Source organism: Sphaerodactylus townsendi, linkage group LG09 (genome assembly GCF_021028975.2).
Source record: "Sphaerodactylus townsendi isolate TG3544 linkage group LG09, MPM_Stown_v2.3, whole genome shotgun sequence".
In the NCBI taxonomy this organism is placed as follows: Eukaryota; Metazoa; Chordata; class Lepidosauria; order Squamata; family Sphaerodactylidae; genus Sphaerodactylus; species Sphaerodactylus townsendi.
Genome location: NC_059433.1, coordinates 59,502,446 through 59,518,793, shown reverse-complemented (window position 1 = coordinate 59,518,793; position 16,348 = coordinate 59,502,446). Strand labels below are relative to the sequence as shown.

Here is a 16,348-nt window from a genome sequence, read left to right as displayed (position 1 = left end):
CACAAATGGAAAACCACTAAAATACCCCAAAACGAATCCAGCATTTTGATGACCCCCACAAGGTGATGCCCTGAGCAGCTGCCCACCTTGCCCAATGGGCATTACGCCAGTGACTAAGATGTACTTAATACTGGAGTCAAACTTTTAGTGTTCCTTGAGTGGGAATCAACCAGCAACCTGAGGAGTTCTACAGAGCTTTTTCACTTTCTACAATCCTCTGGTGCACCAGCTGAGTTATCAAAAGGATGTGCTCAAAGTGTCTCCCAAGAGGAATTCAACAGCTAGTACATAAATAGACTTTTCTTTGTGACTATCTGTATGACACTATTGAGAAAGCTACCCAGAATCTGAAAACAAAATGCACCTGGTCTTGAGCACTGCAGATAGCTGGACTGTGCATCCGGATAAATCAGGAAAATTAAATGAAGGCATATGTCTACATAACGACTAAGCAGTATAGTATTTTACAACCGAACAATCCTAGAACTGCAAGGATAGTTCATGGGGTTTGCTTCATCTCGGTCGCCTCCTCCTTTCTGCTTCGAACAGGAATCCCCCCAAACCCCCCATAAAACAGCCAAACGAGTTTCGGGAGCTTGCAGAGTTCGTCCGTGTGACTCCGGGGAATGATCATTGTTTCCATTCATCGGAGGCTGACAAGCCCCTGCCGAGATCAGGTGCCAAACACGTTCCCTCCTGAATTTCCAAAACAACCTGACACGGCTCCCGCCCTGGGATTTGTTTGGTGTTACTGAGATTGTACCTTGCGGAATAAGCAAGGGCAACATGCAAACGAAGAGGACCTTAATGTCATTTCCTGGAGGTATTGACTTGTCGCCCTTTTTCAGACTATCGAATGGTCGACTCCCGTATCTGTGACATTGCACAACAGTTGCCGCCGTTATCGGGGCCAGTGGCGCAATGGATAACGCGTCTGACTACGGATCAGAAGATTGTAGGTTCGACTCCTGCCTGGCTCGAGTATCACTTTTATTTAAATCAAAGAACTGGGAAAACTGCAGCAACCCGAAACGCTGTTGAATCTATTGAAAACTAAACGTGGCTTGCTATGATGTTTGCTATTTGCATTTTGAACCCCATTAGTGCACATGATCCATACATGTTACTAACTTTACTTGGTCGCCTCAAATTCCTCCTCCTTCCCATTGCAGCATGTATTACTTTGTTGATTGCACGGCTTTTCTAGCCAGATTTAAAATGTGAGTTGAATTACTTTCACTGGCACTGTTAGGAACTATATTGCCATTTACTTGTTTTAAAAGTCTACTGACCTCTATGCTAACTGATTAATCGCATCTTTTATTTATTCTATTTAGATATTTATATCCCATCTCTCCTGCAATGGGGACACAGAGGGGCTTACATCCCTCTCTTCTCCTCCAGTTTATCCGTGAGGTAAATTAGACTGAGAGAGACTGAGTGCTCCATGGTCGTGCAGGGAAATTAAGCAAGCTTGTTTTAACATCATTTTCTCAATGCTGTTCTTTCACGTTATTATTTCTCTTCTCTATAGCCAAATAAAAGGAAATAATGAACCAGGGGGGCAAGAAATGAACCCATCGGTAGAAGCGTTATTGCATCAAGTTCCCGACTGTTAAGGCGTTTCACCACATTTTTGAAATGGATATAATTGGAGTTTAACTTCGAACTACTTTTATATAGATCCTACTGCTCGCCACATCGGTGCTCGTTTGACGCCAAACCTGCGGCACTCCAAGGCACAAGAATCTCCCGGACCAAAACAATATCATGGCTGCAAGAAGCAAGGGGCTAATGGGACTGCGACCTTGCGATGCTCTTAGACCTGAGCGTCCGGTTCCCCAGAGGCCCTGCCAGCTGGCTCTGAAGCGCCCTTGTCCCTCCGCGCCCTCAAGTGTCGGATGCCCAGTCAGGCTACGCCAGCGGCCGCCGAAACGCCTCCCCGCCTGCGAACTTCCAGCGCCATCTTGTGCTTAAAATACAGTGTTAGGCAGATTCTTTAATACTATGGCGAAACTCTTGAGACGTCCCTTCGATAGCTCAGCTGGTAGAGCGGAGGACTGTAGGAACGTGCACCTTCTAGTAATCCTTAGGTCGCTGGTTCGATTCCGGCTCGAAGGAGGCAGGTTTTTTTTTTTTTTAAATCTCTCGCTTGTATCCATTTATTTGTTGTTGGAAACATTCACATCACCTCCCATTAGGAGAAGCTGTTAAGCACCTGCAAGGCTCACTTCATTTAAAGGGTGGCAAGAGTTTTTTTCCAGCTTTCCTTTGATATTTAAGGCAAGGAAGGATGTTGGTAGGGCAATATACATTCAAACGAAAGTGACTTGAGCCGACTAAAGAATTTAAACTCTGACACAGTATAAAAGGTAAGCAATAGTGACATTGAGAGGCCACAGGATGTGCCTTCCTCAAGACTGAATTTAGGAGGAAGGAGTTTCGTATGTAGAGCTCATCTGCAGAGTATTTGGTCCCCAGAAATTAACCTCAGGATGTACATGAGAGTACTTAACATTTTTCAAAAATCCAGTGGATTGCAGTCCCTCTCCTTTCTATTCTTCCCATAATCCCATGATTTCCCTTGTTATGGCAGAGCTACCTAGCCAAATTCCACTTGCCATGTGTTAGCTGCAGTGACTTAATTCTCTAGTTAAGCTGGAGCAGTTCAAATTACTACATGTATTTTAAGGTTGCCAACTGCCTAGAGGAAAAAAAATGTCCTGTCCCTTTAACAGAGACTTATGGGATGTCGTTTATCTTCATGCTATGAAAATCTTTAGCTCTCAGTTTCCTCACATTAACAGCTCTATTAAAGGAAAAGGACATGGACCTCCACTAATCTAAGAAGGTCGTAAACCGCCAGCCATTTTAAAATGAAATATAAAACAAGGCAAGACTATAAAGTTGCTCTGGCAAATTAACCCCCCCCCCCCCCACACACTTGCAGTTTGGATATTTTTGGCAATAGTAGCACCTCAATGTTTTCCTTTTGTAATGTGATCAAAACGTATTTCATTATGAAGAAAAAGTCCTTGTGTACATGGGTAGATTGTACAATATTGGGAATATTTATTATTCACATAATATAGTAAACAGCAAAAGTCAACACCAGTGTACATAGTTCTTTTGGAAACCATAATAGTAATAAATGTAACAGCACAGAACAAAATTCTTGGAAATAAAAGACAGATAATTACAGGTGCAAAATAAACTACATAGGTTTCATTCGTCTCAGATCACCTGACTTGGCAAACACATCAGCACAAATGAAGAATAAACCAAGTTTCATTACAAGTAATTGAGGCCAAATGATGTTTGGATAAAATACATACATACAAGAAGTGGAATTCCAGATTCAGGATATCTGAAACTGATCCTGTACTTGACCTCTTACAAATTTAAAACCTACTTCTGTACTTTTGTTCTAGACTAGTGATAAGCAGAAAAATTTAAAACCTACTTTTGTTCTAGACTAGTGATAAGCAGAAAAAAAGACGTCTTTTAAAAGAAATGTTCTAGTTCTAGAGCCATTCTATTTGCCATTGCATTACAGCCTAATCCCATTCCTATTGGGTCTTCCTTTCACCTTCATAAACATGTACAGCTGTGGCCATGATGCTGGCCCATATTCAGCAAATTAAATACTGTCCTTGGTGCTCCTGTTCTGCATGAAGTCCAGCACCACCAGAAGATCAGCAAAGAGGTGGGATATTTTTTTGCTGTACATAAACCTTCGTTACAAAATAAATCTCAGCTAGCAGTCCAGTTAATACAGTTCTTATTCCTGTTTGTACACAATGTGTTTGTCAACAAGCAGGGCTCAACTGACCCACTTTCACAAGTTTCAGCTCTTGGGTACTTCCTGGACTCTCTATGCTCAAATCCAAACAGCAACAAACTTGTTCCTTGTGCCTGTGCGGAATGTGATTTTCCAAAGAGTGGAAAAAAATGTCAACCATTAAGGAATGTTAACCCATCAGAGGCCAAATGAGATGGTAAGAACTAAGTTAGGTAATCAAAACCATAATGAGAGGCCTTTTCACAATAATCCAGACAAGCTAGTAATTCATGTGTAAGCTCAATCAATTTGAAAGGATATAGGATGAAATCCTAAGGATACATTTCTGAGAGTAAATCCAATTGAACATGGTACTTCCGTATAAGTAGATCTGCTTAGGATTCCTCATACAGAATCAGACTGCAAAGCTATGCACACTTCTGGAATTTAATATCACTCGCCTTTCAAAGAATTATGTAGAGAATTTGGCTACTTAGTTATAATGTTCTATCAGTTTTCACATGTAAGCAGGCAAATATCTCTGTTTTATGAAGACAAACTGTTAGATATTTAAAGAAGATAAAAGGGTAGTCTGTTGATCAGACTGGTTTTGTACAGAACAAGGATGTAGAGACAGATTTTCAGCTGGTGAATAGTGACACAATAATCTTCCAGTTACTTAGGCCATTTCTGCACGGCCCCCTCGCGCCTTCAGCTCACCGCAGGAGTTCTTGTCGGCGTGATGGATCGTTTCAAGCATCGCCAAGCTGGCGCGAGCAGGCAACGGGAGGCCGGCAGAAGGCAGGCCGGCTCCGCATCGAAGTCGCTTTCTTTCTGTGCTTTCCCATGCCCCACTTACGGTGTGTTGCTGCCGTTATGCCTGGGGAAGCATTAAAGCCCCAGCCGCTTCATCGCTGCCCTCCGGACCCACCCTGGAGGTCGGAGGGACAGTGTGGGCGGGGCTGCGACGCCAAGCAGGCTTAATTGCAGGAGGACACAGTAAGTGGGGCGATGGAAGGAGAAAGCTGCCGTTCCGGGCGGGCGCTGTTCGCACCGCATGCCGGAAGACGATCCCTCTCTCAACAACAACCCTTTAAAGGAGTTAGTTGTTTAAGCGGCTTTGACGCTTACGCCTCTGAGAGGGGGAGGGAAGAGGGCGTCAGATGTCGCCCGCTGCTGCGAATTTGCAGCAGCGGCGCTTGTGCTAACGGGCAGCCCCCAGGTCAAGCCGATAGCGTAGAACGGAGCCGATGCAGATAACCGGCCTTACAGTTTTGGATGTCAATCAGGAGCATTTTATGACAAATGAAGATAGAGCAGCCAACTGAGAAGCTTATTTATATTCACCTTTTCTCCTAGGACCTAATGCAACAAACCATCACTGGCACAAATATCCTTATGACTTCACAAATATGTGCATATTTCCAAAGGCATGAAGATAACCTAGACATGTTCATTAAATAGGGGTATGCATTCAGATATTTTGGTTTTCTGGAATCCTGGTAATTGGATCTCACAAAAATTCCGGAAATATTTGGGAATAGTCACAGGTGACATGTTAAGGCTTTTGGACTTATTTTTATTCAGTTTTACAGACAACATGAGGTGTGTGTGTGTGTTGGGGCGAGGAGAGACAGCTGTCCCAGGCAATGGGTCAGATATTATTGGGATCACTACAATGTCTGCCCAGTCATAACAATTCTTTTACAGCTCTGTGTGGCTCTCTGAGAATGGAAGAGTGGACTAAGAGAATAAGAGAATAAAAAGTAGGCCTGCAGCTTGACTCTAGTTCAGGGAAGTGATGTTAGAATATGTGTGTGTATGTCAGTCAGTGTTTTGCCAGGTCAGACTGGTTGCCTTGGTACTAGATTGCCAGATTGGTTTGCCTTGGATTTTCTGGTTATGCTGGGCTGGCCACATTGACCTGCGGTTTGCTAAGATTCTGTGGCTGGTCCTGTTAGGTTAGTTGGTTCTGTTTACATTCACAGGCTTTTTAAATAATGGTTGCTTTTGTGTGTTTGGATGTTGGCTTCTTTGCCCTGGAAAAAGTATGGATTTCCCTTGATAATCAACAATGGATGCAATTAAGATGGTTGGGGATGCCTTGTTCATAGTTCCCTAGAGCTGGACCCCTTGTTCCAATTCCCTTGAAGTTTGGGGATTCTTTAGTGGACAGACAGCACTAATTTCTTGCAATTTTATTGTCACCAGAGCTGTAGCGAGGGGGAACTGTGCCCTGGATATGTGTGTGCCCTGCATCCCTGCCATGCCCTGCCCCTGGAACACCCTTGCCCCGGTGCGCACCAGACGCCCCACCCGGCCCCCTGGCAGCTACGTGCCTGATTGTCACTAAACAGCCTTGGAATAATGGGCGCCCCCACCCCCAATCTGAATCTAAATTCCAAAATGGTATTGGAGTGCTGAATAATGTGGAATACTAGCATGGGCACCCCGCCAAAATCCATTTTTTTAACAAAAGTGCTTTTAAAAAGTGCACATTATTGCTATTTTAAAATCAAAATCTGGCTCTGAAAGCAGTTTATGTTGAATGAAATTCACACATAGTACCTACATGGTTGCCACACTGTGCTGGAAATAGAAGTAGATAGGTCTACTAATTTTTACTGATCCCACAACAAAAGAAGAAGAAATTATATCCAAGTTACCTTTGACTGAATTATAGATTACGAACAGTTATTTACTTGACTAAGGAAATCTTCGCATGTGGTGCTCAAGGTACTTTTTGCATGGTGTGTGAGTGTAAAACCATGCAATATAATCTTTCATTTTAATCTTTAATCTTATCAATAGATCGATATATCAATCTATTAATATATCAACATTGATAGATTGATATATTGACATAAAAAGGTGAATTATTAAAGAAAAGTCTTGAATGTGGCATCTGTACTTTGCCTGAAAGCTGATTGTCTTTTATGGTGGGAAGTGAGGGGGGAGTAATGGTGACGTATAAACTGCAAAAGGACTATGTGAACTGCTGTTTGCTAAGCTCCCCAGGTTCATGATCATCTGTCTTCTGATGTGCTGTAAACCCAAGCATCAATATTGACGGACTTTCCCCAGTGTGGTCTAGAATCACCGATTGCTTGTGTATAAAACTACAAGGCTGGAGGCATCCCAGTTTGTCATTCAAATGCAGGGGCAAATCGGGTGTTTGGACTGATATGCAGGAGTAGGGAGACTACAGGCAATAGAAATGATAGGGCAGGACAAGAAGTGTGAAGTAGTCTTCAGTGGGGAAGAGGGCAAGAGGGAAGTGTGCAAAGCAGCATGAGGGAGTGGAGGGGTAAGATTAGGCAGGTGGCTGCGGGCAGAGGGAAGAGGTCTGGGGCAAAGCTATGTCCACAGGCAAATCTGTCCCACTCTGGCTGCAAAGCAAAATTAAAATCATGCTATAAGTGGAATTGCTTGCCACTGACAGAGTGGAAAGTGAAAACAGGGCTAGAGGAAACATGTCTGTACAAGAAATCTTGCCTCAGCGGACACTCACCTCCACCATGCAGCAGACACTTTGTGTGTAATCAACCACTGAGTTCAGTATAGGATGAGGTTCAGTATAGGATGAGGTTAGAGTTCTAGTGTCATATGTGCAAGTTTACCATTCAGAATTTTTTCAGTAACATCCAACCAGACTTCAATGACTTCTTTCTTATGAATCTGTATGGTAGCTGCGATGACTGTCTCCAATAAGCTGAGTTTTCTCACTTGCATTTGTCACTTGCTGAAGTAGAATTGGAGTTTCCCCATCTAAAACAAAGAAAAGAACAAGAGTATGAATTTGCCTGATTTATTATCCAGTTTAAGGTTTCATTCTTTAAGAGACTGATTATGTCATTTTGTCTCCAACACCATTATTATATACAATACCACGATTATATATGATACTATGAGAGTTCTACCATAAGAGTTTGAATTAGTCTTCTTTTCAAAGTGTAGTAATGCACTGCTGACCCAGCAGCACCGTGGTAGAACGCTGGGACGCCAACGGACCTACGGCCTTCTGGGCTTTCACTCAAGCACTCCCCACTCCCTCATCCCCCCCTATGAGTCACTTGGGTCATGAACTGGTTCTGGCTCCAGTCACCGGGCTTAGGGACAATGGTCTTTGCCCCCCAGGTGAGGGATTAGGCTCCAGACGCTTTACGCTCCTCTCCCCAAGACGTAGCCAGGTGAGATCATGCATCACATGATGATCTCCCGACCTCCCGCCTCCCGCTCTCCCGGAACTCCCCCCGGTCCTCCCTCCTACACGCCCCCGATAGATAAACAATAAAAGGTGCCAGGAACCAGCACGCGGGAGACTCGCTAGGAACACGGACCTCCGGGCTCCCGCTGCTGGCGATCTCCACCAGATGTTATCTCCGCGTCTCGTCTCGTTCTTACGCTGACCACGTGGGTCGACTACACAAAGTCCAGTTTCTGCTGAACAATAATTGTAGAGTCGAAGGCTTTCACGGCCGTTCAACCGGTTCTGGTGGGTTTTCCACCAGACCACAGCCACACAGCCTGGAAAACCCATCAGAACCAATAATTGTAGAGTTCAACTAATGTTTAGATACTCCCATGAAGACTTACTAGAATACATTAAATATCACAGACCTTAGAGGTAAGAAGAAACTAATGATATGAATCTACTGGATCTACAGCAAAATTTTGAGACTTCCTCTAGCCTAAAGACCCTCCAACTTAAGTGGTCTCTACCCTATTATCAGCAAAATAATACTGTTAAGATTTGGAATCCAGTGACCCACCTATTTTTTCTAGTTTCAATTATTTATTTATTCAACAATGTGATACATAATACAGTACATAAGTTCCAAAATATAAATAACACAATTATATAGTTTTAAACAAACCCAAAGACTTTTAAACTTTCCTTAAGAGAACTTAATTTAAACCATGATTCCCTTATTGTAAAGCTTCTAATCCTGAGAAAGTAATTTAAACAGAGATAAAGTAGATTTTAGTTTAAATTATATACTCTTATTTTTAGATCTTCTTTGTTAAATCTTTATTTGCCTTCCCCCCCCAAAAATTTTTTTTATTGAGATTCTAGTAACATAGTACATACAAATAACCCTCAGATATCATTGAAAATGAACAATTATACATTTACCTATTACATACCCCTAACCGGGGATTGTCTTATTATATTGACATACCCCATAATCTTATACCCCAAAGCTATATTCTTGCTTTTAAACTTCTGTTCAATTTAGTTTGTCTAAAGTAATCAGTATCCAGTCTGTCTTGAAATCCCATCTAGTTTTGCAGTAGCAAGATAGATACTAGAAAGTTTCACAAACATGATGGCCTTCTACCCTTTGTTATTCTGCCTCAATATAAGAGCCAGAAGTATATGTGAAATGGAAGGTGCACTTTTGAAAGAAAAGCAGCCACCATTACATATATTTTCCAGGCTTTGAATAGTATATTATCAGCACACCACTGCAAGCAGGAAGTAAATTATTATTATAACCTCTAGCAGCATTGTCATTTCCTTTTTGTAACAATGACATTAGAATGTTACAAAATGAAAGGTGACTGTTTTGAAAACCATTCCTTTAGCAAACACGTGCCATACTGAAAGTCTAAAACTTTGGACAGTATCGGATTTGTTGGCGGTATGTTCAACAGTTCAAAAGCAAAGAGCATTCACTGTCGGAACAAAGGGGGAGCAGAACTAGTAGTAGAAGAGAAGAAGGGTTTAGATTTATACCCCACTTTCCTCAACCATAAGGTGTCTCAAGGCAACTTACAAACTCCTTTCTCTTCCTCTCCCTACAACAGACACCTTGTGAGGTAGGTGGGGCTGAGAGAATTCTGAGAGAACTGTGACTAGCAAGGTCACCCAGCAGGCTTCATCTGTAGGAATGGGGAAACAAACCTGGTTCACCAAATTAGAATCCATCTGTTCCTGATCACTGCACCAGTTCAGCAACTACAGCACTACAGTAACAATAAAGAACATTATGAGAAAGAAGTAATAATCCTGTTCTAAATAATTCCATTCTGATAATAATGGAACATTTTCCCAGTGAAAGGAATAGTGAAGTTTTCTCTCTTGAGTCAGGTTCTTTGTACTAGAGAATGGCTCTATCATGATCAGAACTGAATGAGAGCATCCAAAAGACATCTAAGTAATAGTATTGATAGTTCAAAATGATACTTAGCACGTTTTGTGACAGCCATCATCATAAATGGTTTTCGAAGATGTTAGAAAAAATGCTTGGTAGTGACGGCTCCTTCATCAAAATGTTCCTCCATTCTGATAATTAAATTATTTAGAACAGGATTACTGCTTCTTTCTCATAGTGATCTTTTGCAGCCACTTTCCATGAAGAATCATATTGTGAATAGGCCAGAAAAGTATTCAACAGCTGCCCATGTTACGGTGTGATGGAAAATACACAGTTGTATATCCCCTTCACTAGACAGACAGGTGTAGCTGTCATGATTGTCAACACTTAGTCTTATTTTTTGCAAGAGGACTGCAGCCCACAAGGAGTTAAGTCAAAACTGTATGATATTGGCTGGCTGAAAAAGGTGGAATTCTAAAGGCTGTGTGATTTTGAGGGTAATTCTGAACAGAGAGCCAAAGTGAACAGATGGGTGCCGACTGGGTTCCATTTTAGTTAGTTAGTTTGTTTATTAATTAGTTGGATTTATTATACCGCCCTATCCCCTAAAGGCTCTGGGCGGTGTACAGCTTAAACAAACAAATCCATATGCCCCAATAAAAATATAATACATTTCAGTTAAAACACGTTAAAACATCCTGTACCTCCAACACACAAACCTAGTCAACAGCAGCAGCAATATCAGTAGCCCAGTCATATGGCAGTTGAATCTGAATGTAATTCCAGATGGAAAAGTATGTAGGGATGGCACCTCACTGGCCGGCCTCACCAAAAGCCCGGTGAAACAATTCCATCTTGCAGGCCCTGCGGAACTATTCTGTCCCGCAGGGCCCTGATGGTCGGGGGGAGGTTGTTCCACCAGGTAGGGGCCAGGGCACTAAAGGCCCTGGCCCGGGTAGAGGCCAGCTGGATCATAGAGTGGCCCGGGACCACCAGCAGATTAGCCTCTGCTGAGCGCAGAGGTTGACTAGGGACATAAGGGGACAGACAGTCCCTAAGGTATGTAAGCCCCAGGCGGTGGTTGTGGTGGAAGGTTTACTCCTTGCCCCTGATTCCACTCCCCCTAACAGCAGGAAGCAGTGCTATGTCCCATTTTGATTCTTCCAGTCAGCAGGAGGGACCTAAAATATGATCCCTGAATCTCTTCAAAATCATAAGGGCACAAAAACTGTAAAAGCTTTAAAATGTCCAAGCTGTTTTCTGAATTAAATGGTAAATGATACTGACAAGAGGTGTCTCAGGGACTGCACAAAGATTTGAACTTGAACTTATAGGACATTCTAGTTTGAGAGTCCTCACAAAGTAAGATTTGCCACCTGGCATGCATTTGTTTGATCTCAGCTTCAGTGGCAAACAATTTAAATTCCGCATGAATGCATAAAATTAAAATGCAAATTGGTAACGGCCAGTTCTCACCCCACAGGAAACAATCCTACGATAAAGAAAGAGCTCCTGCCACTGTGCAAAGGGTTCACCATTTTCAATCAAGTATATTGTTTCAGCCACCATCAGTTTGTATTGGTTAAAATTCATTCTCTTTGAACTGTTTCAGTTGAAAAGACACCTCCCTCCTCACAGCAGAGTCATTTGTGATTATGTGTTTGTATGTAGACGAGGGTTGACATCTGATTTTCTGGAATAAGAAACACTGTAATTTCCGTTGTGTTTATTCAGATTGTCTGAGAAAAGGGCAGGCTTGCATAAGGCTTTTGTTTTTTCCAAATTCACAATCTCAGAATCAGGCCAGTAAAAGTTCCGTTACTCATCTAACACCATCTCCTGTTGTTTCCATAACACTCCCCCCCCCGCCCCCCCGAGAATGCTTCTATGCCTTCAACAACTACTGAGCTGAACAGCAGGTACAGCTTTTCCCTGGTATAGGAATGCAAGTATTATAATACTGCACCCACCAAATTTTATAACCATTTGTGTAGGAAAAAGGATACAGAGTTTCTTCAGGAATAATTTTCCAACACAAACTCCACTTTACTAGATGGACTGCCCAAACCAGACTGGGCCAGTGGATGGGTACGGCGCTGCTCTGGTGCCATCCCACCTCCTCCAAAGGGCTTCCCTGCAGCACTGAAAAAACAAGTATGCCCCCCCCATCTGTGGCCGAGAATCGCCCCTAGGGGATAATGGAGATATGCCTCGAAAAATATGGTGTATCTCTGAAGCAGGCACTACTGACGCAAGGGGGCTGGACGGGCAGTGGAGGTTGACTAAGATTGGCTCCTCCCCCTGGCCTGCCCCTGGAATATCTTCAGTCATGCTGGCGCTGAGCCAGGGCAGGAGCGGTGGCGTCTGGGTTGGGCACTGCGGAGCTGCACAGAGCCCACAGGGGTAAGTAACCCCTCCCCAGCCAGTGCATTTGCGCCCCCCCCCCCGCCCGTTGGAGCATTTGTCCCTTGCGCTGCTGGGATGGGCACCCACACTGGCACTGGGCTGTGTCAGCTCCAAAGGGGGATTCAAACCCCCTCCCCAGATTGTGCTGCCTGTTATTTTGGATTCTTCTTGAAAGTGGGCAGCCCAATCCGGGGGAGGGGGGTGGAATCTCCCTCTGGACTCAGCACAGCCCTGTGCAAGCCAGGTGCCTACCCCTATGCAAGGGACAAATGCTCTGGCAGGGGGGTCACTTACCCCAGTGGGTACTGTGTAGCCTGCAGAAGTCACCATTCCTCCCCAGGCCCGCCATCACAGAATGCTGCACCTGTGCTGGTGTGGCTTAGGACATTCTGGGACAGGCCAGGGATCTATGTCTCCCTTGGCACAGAACTTGACATCTTTGAACATTTCCTCAGAAACCTTTAGCTCTCTTTCTTCTTCGCTTTATTTTATTTATTTATTTATTGTTTAGTTTTATATACCGCCCTATCCACATCGTCTTGCCTGACTTTGGCCTTACCAAAGACTGCAACTCTCTTCTGAGGCCCAGGGTTTCCTTCTTTCTTTCCTCCATCTCCTAGCATCAGAGAGCAGGGTGTGCATGCTGCAGAATGAGTAATCTGTTCTGGGCAACTGAGCCTCCCCACATCTCATAGCAGCAGCCCACTTAGGGGAACAAGGTGTACAAGCTGCAGATTGAGCCATGAGCCATCACTGCTGGGCAGTTCAGCCTTCTAGGAGCAGCCTCATCAGGGGAATGGGGGTGCACGCTGCAGAACAAGCTATCTCCTCCATGCAATTGAGCCTCCTCCCAAGCCTCTTATTGCTGTGTCCTCTCTGCCTGCCGCCTGGGGCACCTACTCCGCCCCCGCCCCAATCTGGCCATGGATGAGATCATTATATTGAAAAGGAGGAGGCCCATGTTAGACATTTGTACTGCCCCAATGATGTTTGGACCCTGATCCTGTCTATGCTATTTAAGTTAGGAGGCAGAATTTAAAAATGGCAGAGATGGGAAAGATGGAACATAAGGTGGGCAGGCTGGTTTTACTGCTCATTTATGTGTTCCTGATATGTCCTCAATAATATTAGAAATGATATCATTGACCAGGTTGCATTTTCACATCTTTTGATGAAATGAAGATACAATAGGTTGGCTCCAGGGTAATCTGGCAATTTCTACCAATGTCCTTTGCTTGCAGATTCCTCATGTCATTCCTCAGGGTCTCCCATCCCCCAGAAACAGCATTTCACAGGGAAGTTTTGTTCTGCTACAGCTCAGAAATCAGTCAGATGATGTTCAGTGGGGTTTATGTTCAAACTTGCAACCTGAATCAGCATTGCTATAGTGGATTAGATGGGGAGGGAGGGAAAAGCTGTATCATGTTCAAAAAGCTTTTGAAAAAATCAGTAAAAACTGAAGCAACAGGAGAAAGGACAGTTTGTGATGCCAATGAGCATTATTCAAAGCATTTTCCCACCCTCCAGATTAACTGTGATGTTTGAGAAACAACGACCTTTGATACCAAAAGAGTTTTTAAAACGTTACATCGTAATACATTGTAAAAATTTTTAAAGAACACACACGATATTGCATTTTGAGTGGGTAAATATTTCCCTTACAATTAAACACATGTCACAGAGCACTGCACACCAAGACAACTAGACATAAGAACAGTTTTTTCCCGAATGCCATCACTCTGTTAAACAAATAATTCCCTCGATAATGTCAAACTATTTATTATATATTTATTATATAATTACTGCACTACTTTTTTCATCATTCCTATTACCCATCTCCTCCCAATTATGACTGTATGACTATAGCCTGTGCTGACATTTCATTTCATTTCATTTTATTTTATGATTTTACATTTTATGTTTTTATTACTATTGATTGTTTCCTGATTGCTTACTAGACCTATATGACAATCATTAAGTGCTGTACCTTATGATTCTTGACAAATGTATTTTCTTTTATGTACACTGAGAGCATATGCACCGGAGACAAATTCCTTGTGTGTCCAATCACACTTGGCCAATAAAGATTCTATTCTATTCTATTCTATTCACTGAAGATTTAGATTAATAGGTTTGTTGGCTGTGGTGTATCAGTAGGGATGTCACTTGCCTTCTGATACTGAGAGGCCTCCCACTTTTTGGGCCCTCCAACCTTGCTCTTCAGGGCAATGACAGAAAGGCTCTGGTTCAAGAATGACACCATGTGACATACCGGTAGCCACAAAAACTCCATGTAACAATGTACCGGGAGCGGGGCTTAGACCCAGGTGCCATTCACCTGGGTGATGTGGGGGCTGCATTTAGCCATCCCCGCCACCACTTGTCCACCTGCAGCGGCTTGCCCACCCTGCTCGCTTGCCTGCCCACCCAGCTTGATTGTCCTGCTTACCCACCCAGCTCAACCTGCTTGCCACTTGCCAGCCCGCTCCACTCACTCTTCTGCCCCATTTATCTGCCCTGCTCATGCTGCTTGCCCCACTCGTTCATCCGTCCCACTCATGTCGCTTGCTCACCACACCACTTGCTTTCCTATGATCATATCACCTTGCGTGACTCTCCCCATGGCTTGAGTCCCTGCAAAGAGATCTTGGGATTTCCCCCTAAAGTTTGGCCTTTAGTATTATTATTATTCCACTGTTTCTTATGTTTGGAACTTAAGCTTCAGTGAGTCCAGTTTTATAAATGTATACCATGTAATACACTGATTATTTCACCCTAATGGCAATCTTTCTTTTTTGCATGTTAACAGAAGAGCTAAATTTATGCATAGGGTAAGAAAACAATAATTTGGGGCCTCCTATAACGAAGGACCTCTAAATACAAAAAAATTACTCAAATACTTTTTTTTAATGCTATACTGCCTCTTAAATTTACTATAGAACTTCAGGATGTTTTTATCCAGCCCTGCTGTATTTATTGTTCCAGTACTCTGAAGAAAATAAAACTACCGGTAGCAGATACAGTTTTTCCCATCATGGAGGGGGAAAGAAAGAGGAAATCACCACACCTGTTAAATTTCTGCCTTGACAGCTGTTAAAAGTAAAGATTCTCTGTCAGAAAAAAATGGCAATATTAGGATGGAATGAAATTACCAATGGGAATGAAAGTTACAAAGGTAGAAATTAGCATATTCTAAAGCATATGATGCTGAAAGAAAAAGGAGAGGAGAGCAAACAGATTAATAAGGACATTAACCTGCTTGGCCCTTAACAAAATAACCTGTGCAGGATGAAAAGAATGCAATTAAACATTTCTTTCAATTTTCCTAAATTAAATCAAAACTGAACAGATGGAGTAAAACCTCAGGGTATGTATTTGAGAAAATACTGCACTTATTGTTATTATTATTTTGGTTAAATAGTATTTATCCACCCACCACTATAATAAGTACCTCTTTCCATGTCAGTCTTAATTTGTTCTTCCAGGTCTTCAGGAGACATGCAGAATTCCGGTTCCTCCTCCGGTGGCTTGGGCTTACACTTGCCACAACAACAGTTGAAACAGCAGCAAAGGCAGAAGCAGAAGTAACAGCCTGTTAAAAGGCCACAAAGAGCAAACAGGCCCTGGGGGGAATGGAAGAGAGACACAGACTCTGACTGGATTGGAAGGCTGATAGATAGGACCCTTTTTCACACACGGGAGGCAAATGGACAGGATTGTTTTAAACATTATTTAGGCTGTTCAATTAATGGATCTAGACTGGAACGTAGGGAAAAAACTCTTGATGCATCCAGAGCAAGAAGAATTGAATTGTAAACTGGATTGTAAAGTTTTTTTTAAATTGTACCTTCTATCTAATGGAGACCCAACATAGCTTACATCAGTGTTGGTGAACCTTTTAGAGACCGAGTGCCAGGGGCAGAGTGAGGGGAAACTGCGCCCGGGGCATGCATGCGGCCTGTGCCCCGCCACACCCTCATCCGCCCCCACCCTGCCCTGGAATGCCCCAAAACACACTGCCACGCCCCCGTAAAACCCTCACTGTGCCCCCCCAGGGGAA

At 43.2% G+C, this 16,348-nt stretch overlaps 1 protein-coding gene, 1 long non-coding RNA gene and 2 other non-coding genes across 5 annotated transcripts in view; 2 read left to right on the top strand and 2 right to left on the bottom strand.

The window, feature by feature from the left end:
* Window positions 1-907: 907 nt before the first annotated feature.
* TRNAR-ACG lies at window positions 908-980 on the top strand. Its single transcript has one exon. It is a non-coding gene; the product is annotated as a tRNA-Arg (tRNA).
* Window positions 981-2,029: 1,049 nt separating this feature from the next.
* TRNAY-GUA lies at window positions 2,030-2,121 on the top strand. The gene is given in 2 exon segments: window positions 2,030-2,066; window positions 2,086-2,121. It is a non-coding gene; the product is annotated as a tRNA-Tyr (tRNA).
* A 927-nt stretch (window positions 2,122-3,048) lies between these two features.
* On the bottom strand, window positions 3,049-4,485 carry LOC125439167. The gene is made up of 2 exons (XR_007245491.1): window positions 3,460-4,485; window positions 3,049-3,419 (listed from the first exon to the last, which is right to left on the bottom strand). It is a non-coding gene; the product is annotated as an uncharacterized LOC125439167 (long non-coding RNA).
* A 2,764-nt stretch (window positions 4,486-7,249) lies between these two features.
* Window positions 7,250-16,348, bottom strand: part of DNAJC5B (DnaJ heat shock protein family (Hsp40) member C5 beta) — a 47,700-nt gene continuing 38,601 nt past the window's right edge. For both annotated transcript variants that reach the window (XM_048507751.1, XM_048507752.1), the window contains exons 5-6: window positions 15,740-15,911; window positions 7,250-7,549 (exon numbers count right to left, since the gene is read on the bottom strand). In XM_048507751.1, coding sequence (XP_048363708.1) covers window positions 7,452-7,549; window positions 15,740-15,911 — 270 coding nt within the window. In that variant the 3' untranslated portion in view covers window positions 7,250-7,451. The remainder of the gene's footprint in view (window positions 7,550-15,739; window positions 15,912-16,348) is intronic.